At 56.8% G+C, this 18,370-nt stretch overlaps 5 protein-coding genes across 5 annotated transcripts; 1 reads left to right on the top strand and 4 right to left on the bottom strand.

The window, feature by feature from the left end:
* Window positions 1–2,656: 2,656 nt before the first annotated feature.
* Window positions 2,657–5,626, bottom strand: BJ171DRAFT_252125 (uncharacterized protein). The gene has a single exon (XM_053106701.1). The coding sequence runs from the start codon at window positions 5,619–5,621 to the stop codon at window positions 2,862–2,864; it is 2,760 nt and encodes a 919-aa protein (XP_052962549.1). The 5' UTR covers window positions 5,622–5,626; the 3' UTR covers window positions 2,657–2,861.
* A 328-nt stretch (window positions 5,627–5,954) lies between these two features.
* Window positions 5,955–8,768, bottom strand: BJ171DRAFT_525239 (acyl transferase/acyl hydrolase/lysophospholipase). The gene is made up of 5 exons (XM_053112649.1): window positions 8,438–8,768; window positions 8,131–8,309; window positions 7,930–7,986; window positions 7,177–7,731; window positions 5,955–6,894 (listed from the first exon to the last, which is right to left on the bottom strand). The coding sequence occupies exons 1-5, from the start codon at window positions 8,587–8,589 to the stop codon at window positions 5,996–5,998; spliced, it is 1,842 nt and encodes a 613-aa protein (XP_052962550.1). The 5' UTR covers window positions 8,590–8,768; the 3' UTR covers window positions 5,955–5,995.
* Window positions 8,769–13,784, bottom strand: BJ171DRAFT_603161 (exocyst complex component Sec10-like protein; the record flags this gene model as incomplete). Its single annotated transcript, XM_053115164.1, has 18 exons — window positions 8,769–9,305; window positions 9,430–9,492; window positions 9,588–9,700; window positions 9,820–9,917; window positions 10,004–10,118; window positions 10,249–10,369; window positions 10,476–10,553; window positions 10,680–10,891; window positions 11,044–11,340; window positions 11,484–11,667; window positions 11,812–11,936; window positions 12,144–12,242; window positions 12,353–12,418; window positions 12,596–12,738; window positions 12,852–12,921; window positions 13,085–13,248; window positions 13,434–13,509; window positions 13,707–13,784. 18 exons carry the CDS (start codon window positions 13,782–13,784, stop codon window positions 9,017–9,019), a joined length of 2,391 nt encoding a protein of 796 aa, XP_052962551.1. The 3' UTR covers window positions 8,769–9,016.
* A 364-nt stretch (window positions 13,785–14,148) lies between these two features.
* On the bottom strand, window positions 14,149–15,767 carry BJ171DRAFT_525244 (uncharacterized protein). The gene is made up of 3 exons (XM_053112650.1): window positions 15,511–15,767; window positions 15,073–15,333; window positions 14,149–14,864 (listed from the first exon to the last, which is right to left on the bottom strand). Exons 1-3 carry the CDS (start codon window positions 15,655–15,657, stop codon window positions 14,328–14,330), a joined length of 945 nt encoding a protein of 314 aa, XP_052962552.1. The 5' UTR covers window positions 15,658–15,767; the 3' UTR covers window positions 14,149–14,327.
* Window positions 15,768–15,899: 132 nt separating this feature from the next.
* Window positions 15,900–18,076, top strand: BJ171DRAFT_525246 (D123-domain-containing protein). The gene is made up of 5 exons (XM_053112651.1): window positions 15,900–16,130; window positions 16,353–16,596; window positions 16,841–17,249; window positions 17,410–17,523; window positions 17,633–18,076. Exons 1-5 carry the CDS (start codon window positions 15,946–15,948, stop codon window positions 17,800–17,802), a joined length of 1,122 nt encoding a protein of 373 aa, XP_052962553.1. The 5' UTR covers window positions 15,900–15,945; the 3' UTR covers window positions 17,803–18,076.
* The last annotated feature ends 294 nt before the right edge of the window (window positions 18,077–18,370 follow it).

The raw sequence follows: 18,370 nt of genomic DNA on the forward strand, positions 1-18,370 counted from the left end.
CTAAGGGATGTCTCGGCGAGATCCTCTCGCACGACCCAGTGGTCAACATCTGCGATATCTTCGACTTTCACGACAATATCGCCGACCTCGAGGACAGAGTCGCAGCCAAGATCACACCGTCGCTGCGATACAGCGTCGCCCACTGGATCACACACTTTGTGTGGTGTGTGGGTGGAGTGGCCGAGTCGAGTCCGGTGTGGCAGTCGACCGAGATGGTCGATGTGGCAGCGGTGCTCACTCGGTTCGTCAAGACGCATGTGTTCTTCTGGCTCGAGTGTGGATCGCTCACACATGTGGTCAAGCCGATCATCGAGCAACTGGCTGTGCTGCGAGGAGTGATCACAAAGGCACCCAGCACCATCGTCGACGACACCACGAAGGAACTGGTCAAGGACACGTATCGATTCATCCGCGAGTTTGCCGATCCGATCATCAAGAGTGCACCACAGGTGTACAACTCGGGATATGCATTCACACCGAAGGAGACAACGATCTACAAGACATATGCCACCCAGCTCGAGGACAAGATCTCGTTCCTGGTCACGGCTGGTCCAGCACCCACCTGGGATCCGTGTGAGATGACATTGACTGGTCACTCGAGCCAAGTGAATTCTGTGGCAATCTCGCCCGATGGCAAGTGGATTGCCTCTGCCTCAGACGATGAAACTGTCAAGGTGCGTAGTGTTACCACGGGTCAAGTCAGTCGTAGCCTTGAAGGGCACATCAAGCCCGTAACCTCGGTGGCGATCTCACCCGACGGCAAGTGGATCGTCTCTGGCGCGGCTGACAAGACCATCAAGGTGTGGGATATTATCACTGGCCAGCTGAATCGCACTCTCGAGGGACATGTAAGGAATGTGAACACAGTGGCGATCTCACCTGATGGGAAGTCAATTGTCTCGGGCTCGGATGACAAGACCATCAAGGCGTGGAGTGTCGCGACAAACCAGGTGGAGTACACCCTTGTGGGACACACAGGAGGCGTGACCTCGGTCTCGATCTCACCCGACGGCAAGTGGATTGTCTCTGGTTCTAAGGACAGGACCATCAAGGTGTGGGACGCCACGACAGGCCAATTGAAGCGCACATTGGATCAGCATACCGACTGGGTGCTCTCGGTGGCCTTCTCTTCCGATGGAAGGCGTATCGTATCCGGCTCTCTTGACAACGCCATCATGGTCTGGGATGCCGTCACTGGCCAGGTCAAGCACACTCTCAAAGGGCACACAGAAGGTGTGAGCTCTGTAGACATTTTGCCCGATGGCGGGTCGATCATCTCTGGCTCTGGTGATGGCACAATCAAGATCTGGGACTCCACCACAGGCGAGGTGACGCGCACTCTCAAGGGACACGCAGGCACTGTGAACTCCGTGGCGATATCAGCCGATGGCAAATGGCTTGTTTCTGGCGCGTGTGACGAGACTGTCAAGGTGTGGGATGTTGCCATGGATCAGGCAAAGTGCACTCGCGAAGGACATACCCACTTGGTCCTCTCCGTGGCCATCTCACTCGATGGAAAGCTGATCGTCTCCGGCTCCCGGGACAAGACCATCAAGGTGTGGGATGCCATCGCGGGCCAGCTGAAGCACACACTTGAAGGGCACGCTAACTTGGTGCTCTCGGTGACAATCTCATCGGACAGCAAATCGATCGTCTCTGGCTCAAGTGACGAGACCGTCAAGGTGTGGGATGCCACCACGGGTCGATGGAAGCGCACTCTCAAAGGACATGCCGGCGCTGTGTTTTCGGTTGCCATCTCGCCCGATGGCAAGTGGATTGTTTCTGGTTCCCGGGACACAACCATCAAGGTGTGGAACTTGGGCACAGGCCAAGTAAAGCACACACTTGAAGGACATAGTTGGGATGTGAACTCCGTGGCAATCTCACCCGATGGCCAATCGATTGTGTCTGGCTCGGGTGATTGCACCGTCAAGGTGTGGGACATCAACACCGGTCGGCTGAAGCACATCCTTGAAGGACACTCAGGATATGTCAGCTCTGTAGCGATCTCGCCGGATGGCTTGCTCATCAAGTCTTGGTCCAATTGTGAAGTCATCGGCTGGGTCCGTCGGGGCAACACGTTCGTCCGCTCCGATGACGATCTTGCCAGGTTCGCCGTCGTCGCTTCGCCACCTGTCTCGCCCCAATGGGTAAAGAGTGGGGACCTGCAATCCGAGTGGATCTGCCACGGCAAACACAGTGTCAAAATCCCGCACGCTTCCCTCGGTGACTGGTGGAGCCGGTTCTCAACTTCTCCCGACGGGATTGCATTTTGGACCATGCCTCCATACCGTCCCGTCGCCATCCTGGTAAGTTCAAGTCAGACGTCACATCGCTCCTCGACTGCAGCTGACATCTCGTTTCCCACAGCCAATCTACCTCGGCACCCCACGGATCCAAGTAGAAGTTGCCTCCTACCTCAGAAACTCTCCTGATCCCGAACGACGGTCTCGTGCGGAAATCATTCTATCAAGTCCGGTAGTGACTGCCTTCCTTGAGAAGGGGCGAAAGACTAGAAGCCAAAAATACCCCTGATGCCAAGCTCAAAGACTCGCTCCAGTGCCTCCGCAGGCAGAGTGCTTGAGCCATCCGGATGCAGTGCCGCCAAATGAGATCGATGCATTGCAATAGATTGACTGAATCATGAAGCCAGCTCGTTCCGCGACGGGCTGCGGCAATGCGGATGAGTGAGTCTCGCGCGTGGGGCTCACGCAACTCGACGGGGTTGGCTCTGTCGGGGAGAGTGCGATGTGATGAAAGCGATTTAGTGAATGTGGCGTACATCTGGTCGCAGTAAGTGTTGGGCCAGCCTTATCCTCTCATCGCCGAGGGGCGTCAGCGATGGGAGGGTGTCGCATTTATTACCGAGCTTTCTCATGCCAGATTTCCATCAACTCCCGCCTCCCACCCATTCCCAACTGCTCGTACATCCATTTCATGGCTTGGATGTCCTCCAGTCCCGGCTCAAACCCTTCCACTTGCATCTCAGTGAAGATCCATTCGCACGCCTGACATAGCAAGTCGCGGATGTGTGGGTCCCGATGATGCTCCGGCCCAGACTGAGGAGCCAGTTGACTGTGTTCGGTCTTGGTTTCGGAGTCGATGAATCTTGCATACAGGCTAAGTGCCCCGCCGTAGAGCTCGACACTTGGGGCTTGCTGGGCAAGCTCGCTCGTGTCCCTCAGGAACTGCTTGAATATTCTCTTGACGCTGTCGAGCTCAAACGGCCGCAGCCTATTTTGGTATGCTAGATAGGGCGACTGGAACTGGGACGGCGGCAGAAGCCGCTGTCTCATGAGAATCGCATGCGGCTGGTGGGGGTGGTAGAATCGTGTCTGCAGTCGCTTGTCGTAGAGCGACGGCTTTCCAGACGACCGAGTACTTTGGAGCGAGAGTTCGTGATAGACATGGTAGATGTTCATGTAGTCTTGTCGGGTCCATCGCTGTCCCTTCAGATGGGCGCAATCGATCTCGAGAACGTCTCGGATCTTCACCCGGTTCAGCGATTCTTTATCACCGTTGCAACTGTCGCTGGGAAGCAGTCGCAGAATGCTCAGTGCGGCGTCGAGGCTCAGATCGCTGCAGAATAGCTGGAGTAACTTCGAGAGCACTGACTTTGGCACCCTGATCTCGAGCGGCTCTGTGCTGGCTGACCGAAGCAACGCCTGGATATCCTCGATGCGCCGGTCGCGGCCCAACTCGACAACCATGTGCTCCAGCATCGTCTGTAGCGCTTCGTCGTGGCGGTGGATTTGTATCCGAAGATCGTCGAGATTGTGGCAAGAGACTACGGCCGAGAGCCGGCTACTGGCCCCATTGTGTGACTTTGGGAGTTCTGTGGGTGTGACTGCTGTCGACTGGCTTTCGTGTGTCTTGAGTTGGCTTCGGAGCGAGGTCATGGCGGCGTGGGTGCTGAAGAGAATGTCTTCTGCACGGGCGAAATCGCCCATCGCTGTGTAGAGGCGTAGCATATCGGTGCGCTGCGAGAGGCTGAGCTCGGTGATTGCTTGTGAGTGCGCATCATTTGGCGGGCTCCTGGGCCGCTTCCGTCGTCGAGCGCCTCCTCTTAGGCCTTGGTTGGTGGGCGATGAGGGTCCGGCAGCTATTTTTGCTTCGAGCACACCGAGTAGTTCGCCAGCCACCTTGGCTGAGCTACTCAGAATCGAGGTGGCTGCCCACAGAATCAAGTATCCTGGGTCCAGCTGCGTCGAAGGAGGCTCTCGGCGCCTGGCACTCGGCGTCGCTGCAATAGTTCGGAGAATTTGCAGGGCCGAGGCTCTCTGGCCGTTTTGCAGAAAGATCCGCGTCAGTGTCTTGAGAAAGAACGGCGTCAAGTGCGCCTTTCTGCTCCTTAGGAACTTGAGAATGTCGACGGCGATGAGGAGGGCTTTCGAGTGGTTGGTTCTTGTGAGGTTGTGCAGGTACATTGCCAAAACATCTGCGGGTATCCCCACGGTGCCCGGGGTTTCCTTGGAGAGCAGGGCAAGCGTAATGTCGCTGGAAGGCAGTGTCTGAGAGTCCCAGTGATGTTTCAGAACCTCCCAGCGAGCCTGGCTGGCTTCTCGCGGGCTGGTCGATGCACGCTCTTCAATCTGGTTGTAGATTGAATTAGCTTCGTGGGATCGTCCGCGCTCCAGTGACGCAACCATTTGCCACTTGAGACAGCCCGTCGGAATGGACAGGCCTGTGGACTGCAGCAACTCGGAGCAGCGCTTCATTTGGCCGGGTGATTTGGTTTTCGTGAATGCATACATGAAGGCCTCGAAGCAAAGGCCAATGTCGTGGGCTTGGGTATCTTGGCTGGTGCCGTCGGGTTGTGCGGCGGGCTCCGCTTGGGTGAGTCCGAGTCTTTGCAGCTCGGCCCGAAACATGTCAAAGAGGCTTCGGATCATTGCCGTGTCTTCCGATGCTCCATAGAGTCGTGCATAGCGAGTATAGATCGGGAATGGGTTGCGCAGGTTGCTTGAAAGACTGTCCATCAGATCCAGCGCGACTGCGGCTGGCCCTCTGAGATGGATCCAGTCCTGGAAGTCGCTGGCCAAGACAGTATCGAGCTCGAGCCACTGGCGGGCTTCGTGATCAGTGATAGACTCCCAATCGTCCTCGGAGAAGCGCAATGCAGGCTCCAAGAGCTCTTGACCGAGCGCTCCAGGACGCCGATCGCCAAGTTGGATGACATGGTACGCTGGGGGAGGACCACGGGCACTGCGCAGATCGATCGATTCGATTGCTGCACTGGAAGCGGGCTGCGAGAGGGCACGATTCTGGCTTGGACGAGGCGTCGGCGAGGAGGCTGCGAACGACTGAGGACGACCTGGCGGCCCAAGTTGCTGTTGCTGCTGCGACACAGCGAGAGTAATGGTGCGTCTGCAAGCCCAATGGACGCTCCTGAATCTTGCAGATGCCAACATGGCCAAGATGCAAATCCGGTTTGGGTCGATCTGGTGAGGGTTGCGAGCAGCAGCCTTGGCTCGGGTTGTGGCTTTCGAGTCCGAAGTTGCTTGCAGGCCGGCAAGACACTGGATAAAACAAAGCGCAGACGGATGGGTCCACCTCGGCTGGCGATTCGCCTGGCAGGGTCGAGTTCTAGCGGCAGCTTGCTGGAACAGCGACCAGGCCATCAAGCGATCGCAGGACGGAAACATTTGATGGAGCGCAGATCTGTCTTGCCAACCCAGATGACCACACGTGACAGCTGCATGAACGAATCAATCGGTGGATCGGTTGGCTGGTTCGCTGGGGACGAATGTGCCGCAGCGAGACTGGGGTTATAAATTCGGGTTTATTCAATTGAGCACTGAACTATTTTGAATTCGTGATGAAGCGGCTGCCGCACACACCAGGCTCGAACTGCGAGCGAGGGCCGGCACAAGAAAGACAGGACAGGACAGGACAGGACAGGACAGGACAGGACAGGACAGGACAGGACAGGACAGGACAGGACAGGACAGGACAGGACAGGACAGGACAGGACAGGATAGGACGGGGTCGACTATTAGCGGCGGCCAAGGCGAGCATCACGCTTGCGCTGCCAGGCGGTGCGGACAACATCACGGATGCGGGACTCTTCCTGCTTCCAGTTGAGGGTGCCGCAGTTCAGGAGGTTCTCGACCTCCTCAGGCTTGTACTGGAACTGGCCAAAGCCAATGTCGTTAGGGTAGAACTCGGGCATCTCGGGGTTGGGCAGGATGGGCATGTAGGCAACGGTCATGGGATGCGTGGCATTGCGGGCGCCGTAGATGTTGGCGCCGGTGGGGTTGTTCGGAGTCATCTCGTAGACCTGCAGGTAGCGGTTCTTGTACTTTTCGCGGAGCGACTCGGCCGTGTTAGGGACTCGGGCAACACCGGGGGTGGGTTGTTCTTGAGGAGGAGGTGCAGCCGAGGCAAGCTTCATCGAGAGACCCTTGCGCTTGCCAAAGGATTCAATGTCGGGAGTCACGACGTTGCGCTCGACATCGACACTCGAGTCAAAGACAAAAGCAATGTCGACGTTGCGGCCCTCGCGGGTGAGCACGTACAGGGGCTGGTTGTTGTCTGGTCCGGCATCGACCAGCTGGATGCGCTTCGAGTTCTTGATGCCAGGGGGAGTCTTCTCGGGGCCCTCCTCGTACATATAGTTCCAGTTGTACGAGGCGTGGAAGGGATGGATGTTCAGCAGCTGCTTAAGCCACAGGCTGGCGTTGGGCTGGATGAGAGTGCCAAGGAATTCCTTGAGCTTGGCCTGGACAGTCGACGTGGTCTCGGAGCGCTGGAAGGTCTGGATGGTGGTGGTCAGGGGCGCACAGATGGCGCTGCCGGTCATGCCGATGATGAGCGAAAAGTTCTGTTCAGGTACGACGTTGATGGACTTGCCGTTGACGAACTTTCTGCCAAAGGCCCAGGTGGGAACCCAGGCTATCAGAAGCAGGGAAGCAGAGGCAGGGGCAAGTGAAAGGGATGTCAGTATCATGCAGAAGTGGCCGCCGCCGCAGACTGGCCATTGTCCACCGGGCTGAGCACGGCCGATGGACAGATCGCATCGCTCCCTCGAGTCAGCCAACTCGCATCGCTCCCTCGGGTCAGCCAACTCGCATCGCTCCCTCGGGTCAGCCAACTCGCATCGCTCCCTCGAGTCAGCCAACGACACGCGTGAGCTCGGGATCCGGCCCAAGGCTCTCAACAGGACAGCATGCTTGCCTTGGAGCTCGTCACAGCCAAGCTGGAAGGGAGTGATTTCGAACCACTGCCACCAGGCGCAGGGGCTGTTTGGATCGCGGGGATCAAACTCGGACTTTTCTTTCAAGGCATCGCGGGTTTCGTACGTCTTCAGCATGGCCTCGTACTCTTCCTTTGGAAGATCGGGGTCGAACTTGTCGGCCCAGGGGCGTTCGTGGCGGGTGCACGTGTAGATGGGCATCGGGTTCTGGCCACCCTCGAGGAACTTGCTGTGGTGGCTGAGCTTGAAATGATCGTCGTCCCAGTTGCCCGAGATACCGCCGTAGAAGAAGCAGTTCATGATGCAGCCGCAGGTGTCAATGACACCGCGGGGGAGATCAAGGACCTTCTTGAGAGCCAGGCCGCTGAAGACCTTGTGGACACGCTTCTCAAGATCTTCTTGGAGAATCTGGTAGAGGTGGATGGGGTCGGCGGGGTGGTGGACGATGGTGCGCTTGATGTGTTCGATCATGTTTGGGACAGAGCGACCGGAGGTGGTGAAGTACGTAGCGAGGGTGAGGCAGCCGCCGCTGACGCCTGGCCAAGACGATCGAGGGCAAGGAAGGGGTACGAGTTGGGGTAAGTACCGGCGCTCTAACGGCGACCATGCAGTCAGCAGGTACGGGGTCTGGCAAGCAACATATGCTTTGCTAAAGCCCGTCCGGACCCACGTTCTCTCAAGCCGATGCGGACGACGAAGGAGCAACGGCAGTCAATGCCCTGCAAAATACGCACCGGCCATGTACATGATGCAGTCCCAGAATCCAGAGTCGTAGATGCCCTTGCAATATCCTGTGCCGTTGAGGGTTTGTTAGCAAGCAGGTTCTCTGGATGGCGCTGCACCAACAAGCAGGTCGCCACGAGGCGGTGTTTGGACATTGGGCGGACAGGCAGGACCTCAGTGCGGCCGGAAGGAGGAATCTCTGGGAGGCTTACCAGCGGTAACGGTCATGGACTTGAAGGCGCCACCGCTGCCGGTGATGGCAATAACGGGGATGTCGTCGGGGTGGATGTTCTCGACGGGCTCGCCAATGAAGCGCGCAAAGGCCTCTCTCATGAACTCCTTGCGTTCCTTCTGGAACTTTTGCTCCTCAACAGGAATAGTGTTGTCGTGGCTGCAGCGAGCGGTACGATGAGAGAGAGGCACGGTGAGACATGGGTGGATACGGGTCCAGGCGACAACGGCGTTTGGCAACAGCGCTCGGCAAACAGCGGTGGAGGACAACAAGCGGCCGGCACTCACGACACAGTGACTTGCTCAATCTTCAGCTCGGGATGGAGGTCCGGGTTGTCGATCTCAGTGGGGTACTCGCCCTCCATGCGGTTGACGGCCTCGTAGATGGAGGACGTGTCCCGCACGGACTCGGGGATGAGGGACTGGATGAAGCTGGCCATGGCGATGCTGGCGGGTGGACGGGAGTGTGTGGAGACGGGCGGGAAGCTGGACAGCGATGCAAGACAACGGAGCCGGGCGGAGGAGCAGGCGAGCAAGCCAGCCGGCCAGGGAGGACGTTCGTCTTTTGTATTGGATCGCAGCCCAGCCGAGGGGGGCGACGGAGACGCCGCCACGTGAATGCGAACAAGCGAGGCTTGCTCCGAGTCAGCGCGTGTCTTCTTGGCGGACTGGGGGCAAGGGACACCAGGTACAATCGATGGACAGGACGAATGGATACAACGGATGCAGCTTGTGCAAAAGATGTGTATGGATTCGACGGCCGACGCAGCCCGGACGGTCGGAGCTCAGCCGATATCTTGGCGAGCGGCGAGACAAAGAGAGCCGTCGTCGCCTCCCCTGCCCAGCCAGCTGCTGGTGCGAGCCACCTCAGTAGACTGTGCTTTCGAGGCTGTTGAGCGAGTTGGTCGAGGCGATCGCCGGCGCCTGGAACAGGTCCCGCTCGTATTTCGAGAACTTGCCGTAGTCTGTCCGCATCGACACGTACGGCAGCAGCAGGTTCGTGGCGATCTGGGAGAGATATCCCTCATTGATGACGGTCTTGAGGCTCTCGGGCTTGACGATAAAGAGATTGCCGAGCTCGCGCAGCATATCAAACCGCTCCTCGAGCTTGTCGATGCCCCAGCTGCTGAACATTTCATGGTACCGAGACAGATCCCTTTGCGGCCGGCATAGAAACGGGCGATTCAGGTGGATCAACCAGCGATCCAACAGGCGATCCAACGAGCGATTCAGGTAGCAAATCGGCTCTCCAGAGCGCCACCACCGCTTGGGACACTTACTTGGCAAGGATCAGGCTGCCTGCCTGGCTGACAGGGTACCTTTTGTAGTGCTCCAGCAGGAGGCTGTTCGACAGTGTGGCGACTAAGTGTTCACTCTAGCCCGGCTCGACCATGTCCATACATAGCGGGCAAAGTGACTGCCGACGGCCGACCCGTACCTGTGAAACGAGTTGCCAAGCTCAAGCAGCACCGTCTTTGCGTTCTCAGGATCAAGGCTCTGAACAATGATCTTGTGGATCTTCTCGACAAAGTCGCAGCACTGTCCGCAAACCTAATATCGTTCATACAGCCGAGAATCGGCGAGCAACAGTTTCTCCTCAGCATCTCTGTGTGCGTTGCATCGCTGACGGCCCAACAGAATGCACTTTGTTCATGCAACCAGCGCCGTACTTGCGTCACTGTGTTGTTGGCGCCATAAGATTCATCCCTGGGCTTGAAGTCGGCTTTTTTCTGTCGGCCGAGCAGCGAAACAATCCAGTTGATGCTCGCTAGAAAGTAGATATCAACCTCGTCGTAAGCAATTGATATTTACAGCGCCGGCTCGGCCAGCCGTCCTCGTTGGTGAGCCGTGTACCTTCGATCTGCTTTTGGATCAGACTGTTGACCAGGGTTTCGGTCATCTCGATAAACTCGTTTTTGACCAGGACACACTCTCGGTGCACAACCGGTGAGATGAGTATGGTTGGCAGCTGGTTTTGGTCGAGGAAAAGGAGGGTGGTGGGTCAATCGGCACTATTCCGCGTCTGCAAGCCATAGAGAGCTGGTACGGGATGCAGCAGCGACCCTCGGACTTTGGCTGCACCCACGAATGGCACTCACCACGCATGTCTGAAAATGCAGCTGAACGAGATGTAGGATCTGAAAGCATATCTTGACAAGCGGAATGTAGTGCAAGTCGGGTTCCACTTTGGCATCGACCATCGTGACTTCCTCGATGATGCTGCATCGTCAGGCCAGAGATTAGCATCGCTTCACAAGCAATTCCATGCATCAGCGCTGCCCATGGCTTCGGAGACATCATGTTGGCCTTGGCGGGTACACTTTACCTGTTCAGCGACGCCTCAACGTAGCGAGTCCCGGTGGCCTCGATGAAGAACCGGAACAGCGAGGCAGACATGTTCGGGCTGTGGAGCCAGACAGCGTCAGTCCAGTGTGTCAGTCCAGTGTGGCAGAACGATCCATGCTGCTACGGCAAGCATGGCTCCCTTGGGGGCATGCTCGTACAGGAAGAGCGGTGAACCCTTGCTTACAGCTCCTTGGCCGATGCCAGTTCGTGGCAGCGTCTGGTTGACTCGTAGTGGAACTCGATGAGCTTTATGGTTAGCTCCACCGAGGGCAGCCCGAGCTCTTCGGGGGTCTTTTCGCCCTCGTCCTCCTGGGAATCTCCAAGAAGATTCAGGCCACTGGCTTTGAGGATAGAGACCATTGGCTTGCCATCCTTCTTTGGCTTCAGGCGATTTGACTTTGGAGACGTAGTCGGCATGCATCGTGGATGAACGCACAACGATGCAGTCAGAATCGAGCAAGCACATTTCGTCTGCTGTATTTGGCCGCCCTCGCACAGTCCATTGCACTGTTTCCGAGATTCTGTTGCCGCCTGGGCAAAGGCCATACCAGTCCGATGAAGAACGGCGCCAGGGCTTCGTCAAAGCGATCGAATAAGCTCCGGTGCTCAACATCAATGTAGCGATCGCCCTCGGTGTATGGCACAAAGAGGTCATTGAAGGCCCTGTCGATGCCGGAGCCCAGGGCCAGGGTCTCGCTCTGGGCAAAGATGGTTTCTTCATCGAACCGATGCAAGTCGTTCACGAGACTCGAGGTGGCCGAGTGTGAAAACGCCAACTTTCGCAGGTAAAGCAGAAACGACTCTGCCTCGGCGTTGGACAGCTGCGTTTCAAGATAGCTTTGGATCTATCCGGAAAGAGTGTCGGTAAGCCGCAGGTGGCTGTCGGGCCAACTTCTGGAACTGCACTTGCGAATTACTTCCAGCACAGGGCAGTCTAATCGTTATCGCCAACATGCACCCTCCACGAATCACTCCTCCCCCGACATACCGATTGCGCAAAGATTCGCTGCAGAAACTGCTGGAGGACAGAGTGCGCGTTCGGAAATACGGCCGAGAGAATCTCCCATTCCTTCTTGACCACATTTAGGATCTCGGCGTAGAGTCGGATGAGGCCCAGATCGGTTGCTTGTGATCCGCGGGCTTTCTCAGAGCTTCCACGAGCTGTTTCGGATCTGTTTTAGACAGTGGGATCAGTCGAGGGAGTTTGGCAAACGAACGCGGTGATGTTTATCCAGTCACCGGTCTGTCTCTCCCTAACCTCATTCCGAATACACGTCTTGCACAGACGGGTTGAGGTGCGGAGCGTTGGAAGGTACCTCGATGGAGAGCTCTCGTGTGGATGGTACAGCTTCAGATCCTTGATGAAAAAGTCATGCTGGTTGATGTACATCTGAACGCAAGAGTTGCCTCCGTTGAAATCGCACAGAATCTTGGCACATTGCTGGAGCCAAATCACCCGGCACCCCCGTCCCAGGTGAACCCAGCGCAGAGAAGACCGCCGAGATTGTGATGGTTTCCAGTGCGATGACAGGTTCGGAACAGGGAAAGGATCACGGATCCAAGATGAAGGAGGGCGCAAGAATCAGCATTGGGGGTTTGGGCCACTGCCCCAGCCAAGGCGATATCGGGCGGCAAATGCGCCACCTACGTTCATGAACTCGATGTTGTGGTTCTTGTAGGCGGCATCGAATTCTTCCAGGATGCTCTTCTCGAAATCTTCGCTGTATTTTTCAATGTTCATTTTGGCCTGGCTCGTCGTTTGGGGCGGGTTCAGGGCTGCGTCAGCGACCGGACAATCGCCGACACCTCGGTCCCTGCAGACCGCTTCGTTTCATGTATATATACTCCACAGCCTACCGTCTCGGTTCCATGGAGTTCAATCTCCTTGGCCACAATGAGAAGCCGACGCAGCATGATGGCGACCTGGCAAATCGAATCGCGATCGCTGTCAGCATTATATGCGCTTTGGAGTTGAACAGCCCGATCATGAATCGCACGTTTGTTTCAGCGAAGCATCCCGGCCAAGTGGCAAATGCAGAGTTACGCCCCCACAAGGTCTCGATCCGTCGGACTCGAGAGGAAGGCGGCTGCATGACGCACCTTGTACTTTCCCTCGTATCCTGAGGAACGCAAATCGTCCAAGTGGCCCCACTGGCCAACGTTGAACTGCATAAACGAATGGATGATGCTCTTGGCTTCGGTCGCGCGGCTGATCTGTTTGTCAATGATTTCGAGCTGCTCGCCTGGCGATACGGCGATTCGGCGTCAGCGAAGCGGTATTGAGTTATCGGTAACATTCGCCAAGCTCGGTCACATCTCCTAAAGCAAAACTTGTCCAGCACGAAATCAGACATACCAATGCGAATAGCGGTATTTCCGACCTCGCCAAGCCCAACTTCCAGTGTTTCAAAGGCTGATTGAACCTCCTGAACACGCGAGGTGCCATCGAGACGGTGAGTCAAAGACTGCGCTAATCGCAGTGCTTCGAGTGCAACACCCACGCATCTTTTTAAGTCGAAGCATTCCTCGTAGCTCCCACGTAGTTATCCCACGCCTTCTTCCTGGCTCAACCGAGGGGACAAACCGCACCTCAAATTCCTTACTGAACTCGCGAAACTTGGCTTTGCGCGAGTTGTCAGTCACTTGCGCGGCGTCCTCAAGATCGTCGATTTTGTTTTGCACTTTCTTGCGCAACTTGAGGAGCTCATCCACGGACAGATCGTAAATGCGGATGAGGGGCTGGGGGTCAAACTCTGCGCGAGGTCGAATACACGTTTGCGGACGGACGGTAGATGAGGGGGAGAGACGCAAGAATGGTTGGAATAAGGGTGAGTGCACGAATGCGTGCAAGCAAACCAAAAGCACCAGGAGGACTCGGGCTCTCAAGCACCAGATGCCACCCATTTCGGTCTCGTGCATGCAGGCTCCGATCCCCCACCTTTCGACGAAGTATCAAAAGTCTCGCTGGCTTTGGACGACAGATTGTCGATAATATCCTTTGCAAGCATCTTGCCCTGTTTTATCAACACAGCAGTGTGAACCAAGGCATCCGCGGGTTTCTGACGCAACGTACCGCAGTCTATCCCGACGATTCCTGGCATGCATTCCTCCCGAGCAATGTTTGGGATAATTGCCGATTCCCACGCTCGGAAACGCGCAACTGTCGATCATTCGCATGCACCCAAGCCGACGATGCTTCGAATTCTGTTACCTTGAAGGCGTCCAGCTTGATGACGTCTTTGACAGCAAGCACCTGCTGCTCGTTGGTCGGGGCTTTGCCTTTGGACATTTCGTACACCAGTGACGAGCGCAAAGGATGCAATAATGGTGGTTGTGTTGGTGGAGACGACTACAGCGATAGAGTGGGTGGTGGAGCCAACTAGAGTTGAGAAGCAGGCGCAGCAGATCAATGGCAGATCGAGGACCAAATGCGCCGCTGGCCAGGCGCCAAGCAAGCAGGCACACTCTGATCGGATGACACCCAATGCTCTCTGGAGCCATGGCCATCTGCCACACGCTTGGCCTTCGCTCCAGTGTACCCAGTCGCTCAATCTCGAGCGCCGACTGGAAGAGTCGGATTACACTCCGGGCTCACTCCAGAGAGCTACAAGACCCCGAGCAGAAACCAGTACAGCCACGAATGGCGCGGGAGGTCTGAGAACAACAGAGGGAGACGGTTCTCTAATCGTGTTCCTGTGCGTGCCGTGCTGACTGAAATGCACAAGGGACAGTATATGTCCAGCTACAGCCAACGAGCCTGCAGCCAACGAGTCTGTAGCCAACGAGTCTGTAGCACGTTTGTTGGTGCCGACGAGTTGGCAGACAGAGCCATCTACCCCTCCAGGGCGGCCAGGTCCTCGTCATCCTCTTCCTCGGGGGCATTGTCATCGTTTTCATACCCGCCGTTACCGCCGCTGCAGGATATGATCCAGTCGGCCAAGTCCTCATTCAAATGCACCCGGATTGCCTCTCGATCAACCTTGGCGACATCGATATCGTCGAGCGATCGTCCCGGGTCCTGGTTGTCCTGCGGCACCACAAAGACGGCCTCCCACGCCTGCGTCGTCGACTCGATAAATGCGCCCTCCTTCCGCAGGTTGGCTTGCGAAAAGACGGTCGAGGGCCGGGGTGATCGCAGAAGCAGCCTATACGAGTACCGCATCGACAGCACGGCGATGACGAGAAGATCCCTGGACGCTTGCTTGCTCTCGTAGATGGAGTGGAAGAGCAGCGCGATTTCTTTCCAAGCCAGGTAGTCGTTGCTGCGGATGTGGAGGTATTCTCGGTAGCAGGTGAGTGACTTGATAAAGTGGTGGTTCAGGCGGTAGATCTGGGCGATGAGAAAGTAGTAGCCTGGCTCGCGGTTCGGCTGTGGTCGTGGTGATGACGGTTGGGGTGACGGAAGGAGGGGAATCGGATCCAGAGTCAGAAAATACTAAAAACGATATATCCCGGTAGCTTGACGTCTGTCTGGATCGTCGATGACTGTGCCAGTGAGCCCATGGCGCATATGAGCATCGCACTTTGCCCTGGCCTTGAGCATCTCATGCTCGCATTTTGATCCGCCGCGGGCCTACCTCCGCGGGTTTCTCGATCCACGCCAGCGCCTCTTCATTCCGGCCGAGGCGTAGACAACACCGTGCGCCAATCTCGCAGATTTCCTTGATCTGAATGGGTTTGGGCCGGGCGGCGTTGTGCTTGACAAACTCGGCAACGAGACCCAGACACTCTTCATACTTGCGCTGGAGATACAAAATCTCGATGCCGTTGATGATTTGGTTCGGGCCAAGCTTTTCACCGAACCGCGCTGAGACATCGAGCGAAGCGCCTAACAGCCACTGGATGATGGCGATGATAAACAGTTGGCAGAGCGACACGAACGGAGCGATAGAGGGAGAATGTGGATAGCGAGCGATGGTCAGCACGGCCGACAGGCGAGGGCTGAGGGACAGACGACTCATCTCGATGAAGATTCCCCCATCGGACGACGGGCATCTTGATTTTCAGCAACGTACTCCGCGCGGAAGTGCCCGAGCAGCAAAGTCGGTGTCGATGACATGCCGGTTCCGCTTTGGGGTCTGTTCGAACAGATCGTCCGAGTCGTCGAACTGGAAGATGCCGTGGGACTCGCTCGAGTCCTCCTGGACAGGTTGGTCTGTCATCCGGTGCAGGGCCGTGCTTGGGCTGGAAGCGGCGATAGGTAGCTCGGCAGCTCGGCAGCGATGATCGGCTTGTCGATCGGCAGGATCGGTGTTCTGGATCGGGATTGACTGGGATGAGGTGAAATGGAGGGCCGAAAGTGTATTCCGGGAGGGACATCATGTGAAGTGCTCGTGACCAGCCGTCCCGGAAACGATCGTCGTCAGCGCAGCCATTCATTCGGTCGCTGTTTCCTGTTGATCCACTTGCCCACTTGCCTACTTGCCCACTCGCCCACTTGCCCATCCGCCATGTCCAGCGACTCTGAAGTCCAGGTCGAGTTCCCGCCCATCACGGTGCAGCATGTCCGCAACTGCGAGTTTGGCTCGTGGTATCCCAACTTCCGCAAAGTCTCGATCAAGAGCCACGTCATCTCCCTGACTCCAGCCTTTGTGGACTATCTCCTCCAAGACGGCGTCTTCCTGCCGCTGGACAGGTAGGATGCGATTTGAGGGAGACAAATGATGGTGATGGCGGTGACGGAGGGAGAGCTCATGCCCACCGAGAGCAGTGGTATCAATCTGCCTGCCAAGGTGCCCATGGCTCGCTGGGATGCCTGAGTGATCGCAGCAAATCCCATCTTGGATCGTCGGCAGCGAGTGGTTGGCGAGCATGCGATTCGCTCTGTCTATAACCAGCACCGTCACCCCCGATGCAGTGCCGGCCAAGTTCAGCCATCCTACCATGCAACCATATCCGATGACTGGGACGGGGACGAGAGTGCTTTCCAAGAGCCCTCGGGCGATGGCGATGATGGCGATGATGGCGATGACGATGATGGCGATGATGATGGCGACCAGGTCGAGGTTCCACAGTTCCCTGAGCTCGACCAGACCATCATGGATGCAATCGACGATTTGGGCGGAGCCTGCTTCCCCAAGCTGAACTGGAGCTGCCCAAAGGTAGGCTGTCTTCACGATGCCGCCGGCTGCAATCTTGGATATCGGGGCTGTGTCATCAAACACATGGATGCTGTGCGCTTGGCAGTTTCTAATCTCGGGATCCAGTCTCGCATCAAGCGCACAGCATCCATGAGTCACAGCAGCTCTCCTCATGGTGCCGCTGCCATATGAACGGACGTTGGGCTTGATGTGGGCTGCTTCGTTCGCCCGCCCGCTTATTCCATACTTTTGTCGTTGGCTGCAGGATGCCTCATGGATGGCGCTGTCACAGAGCCTCAAGTGCACGACGCCGTCCGACATATATCTGCTTCTCAAGTCATCGGACTATATCTCGCACGATCTGCTGCAAGCCTTTGAGTACTGCGTCGATCACACTGGCAGCAAGCCCAGCGACGGTGAAGGCGAAGGCACCAAGAAGGAGCAGCCGAAACGACAACCGCTCGAGGGCGCTCACCTGGTGCTGCGAAAATGGTACAGCCTGGACTTGTCGATGGAGTACCGCTGCTTCGTGCGGAATCGACAGCTGATTGCGATCAGCCAGCGAGACCATGTGAACTACTACGACTTCCTGGCGGAGCAGGAGCAAGAGACTGTCTCGCTCTTGAACGACTTTTTCAACACCCACATCAAGGATCAGTTCCCGGATCCAGACTGTAATTATCGATTGCGGCATATCCTGCGGGCGTTCTTTGGCATGCCGTGCACACCCTGCGCCGATGCGATCCCTCAGAGCATGGAGTGTTCTGATGTGTTCCACTGCCGATGCCACACTCTCACCAACTAACTCGCCGTCGAACATCGTGTCGTCTCCAGACGTCTTTGACATATACATCAACAAGACAAACAAAAAGGTCTTCCTGATCGACTTCAACCCGTTCAGTCCCACGACCGACGGTCTGCTCTTTGACTGGGCCGAGCTTCTGACTCGTACGTATGGCCATCGGCTGGCTGGACTGGAAGGTTTGCTGTTCAGATGCCCGAATCCAGACTGGACCAGGACTCACGACGCCATCGCTCCTTCCCAATGTCATCACAGTGGATACACTTCAGTTCCGGATCATCAAGTCCAGGGGTCAGGCGTCCCAGTCGCTCCAGCCCGCCCATGCCACAAATCGACTTCCCAAAGATGTGATCGATCTGTCGGACGGAACCAGCATCGCCGAGTTTGCAGCCCGGTTCAAGGAGGAGGTTGAGAGGGCGGCGTGAGGGCCCAGAGCGGGATCGGGCGCTGGTTGATGCTATGCTGTCCAAGAGCGGGTGCCGTCATTGCAGCGCTGCCAATGGATTGTCCACCGAATCTCTTCAGTTCCCGGTGAGGAAGCCCGTCTTGGGCATCGGGCATGGGAGGGAGGTACACTTTATTCAGAAAAAAACGGGACAATATAGCCGTTTCCATGAACATGTAGTATGTGCTGTGCTTGCGTCAAGCAAAGCCACAAGAAATAAAACAGATCACTTTGGCAGCCTCCGAGTGAAGACCGCCGGTCGCTCTCCGATCTCCACAATCGACCTGCACACTGTGATCATGTTGCGCGCCGCATTGACGTCGCGATTCCACACTGTCCGGCAGCTGGGATTCTTGCAGCTCCTGACAAAGTGGGAATTCGCAACACTGGGCGCATCGAGTCCTTCCAACCGAACTGGCTCCAGGCACTTGGAGCACATCGGCGACCCAGACCCCAACCGCACCACTTGGATTGGCATCGATCCTGGAGTCGGCTCCATCTTCATGGCGGTCATCCAAGCACCGAGCCACCAAGACGAGGTGGTCTCA

The sequence above is a fragment of the Polychytrium aggregatum genome (assembly GCF_025602895.1).
Source record: "Polychytrium aggregatum strain JEL109 chromosome Unknown BJ171scaffold_57, whole genome shotgun sequence".
In the NCBI taxonomy this organism is placed as follows: domain Eukaryota; kingdom Fungi; phylum Chytridiomycota; class Chytridiomycetes; order Polychytriales; genus Polychytrium; species Polychytrium aggregatum.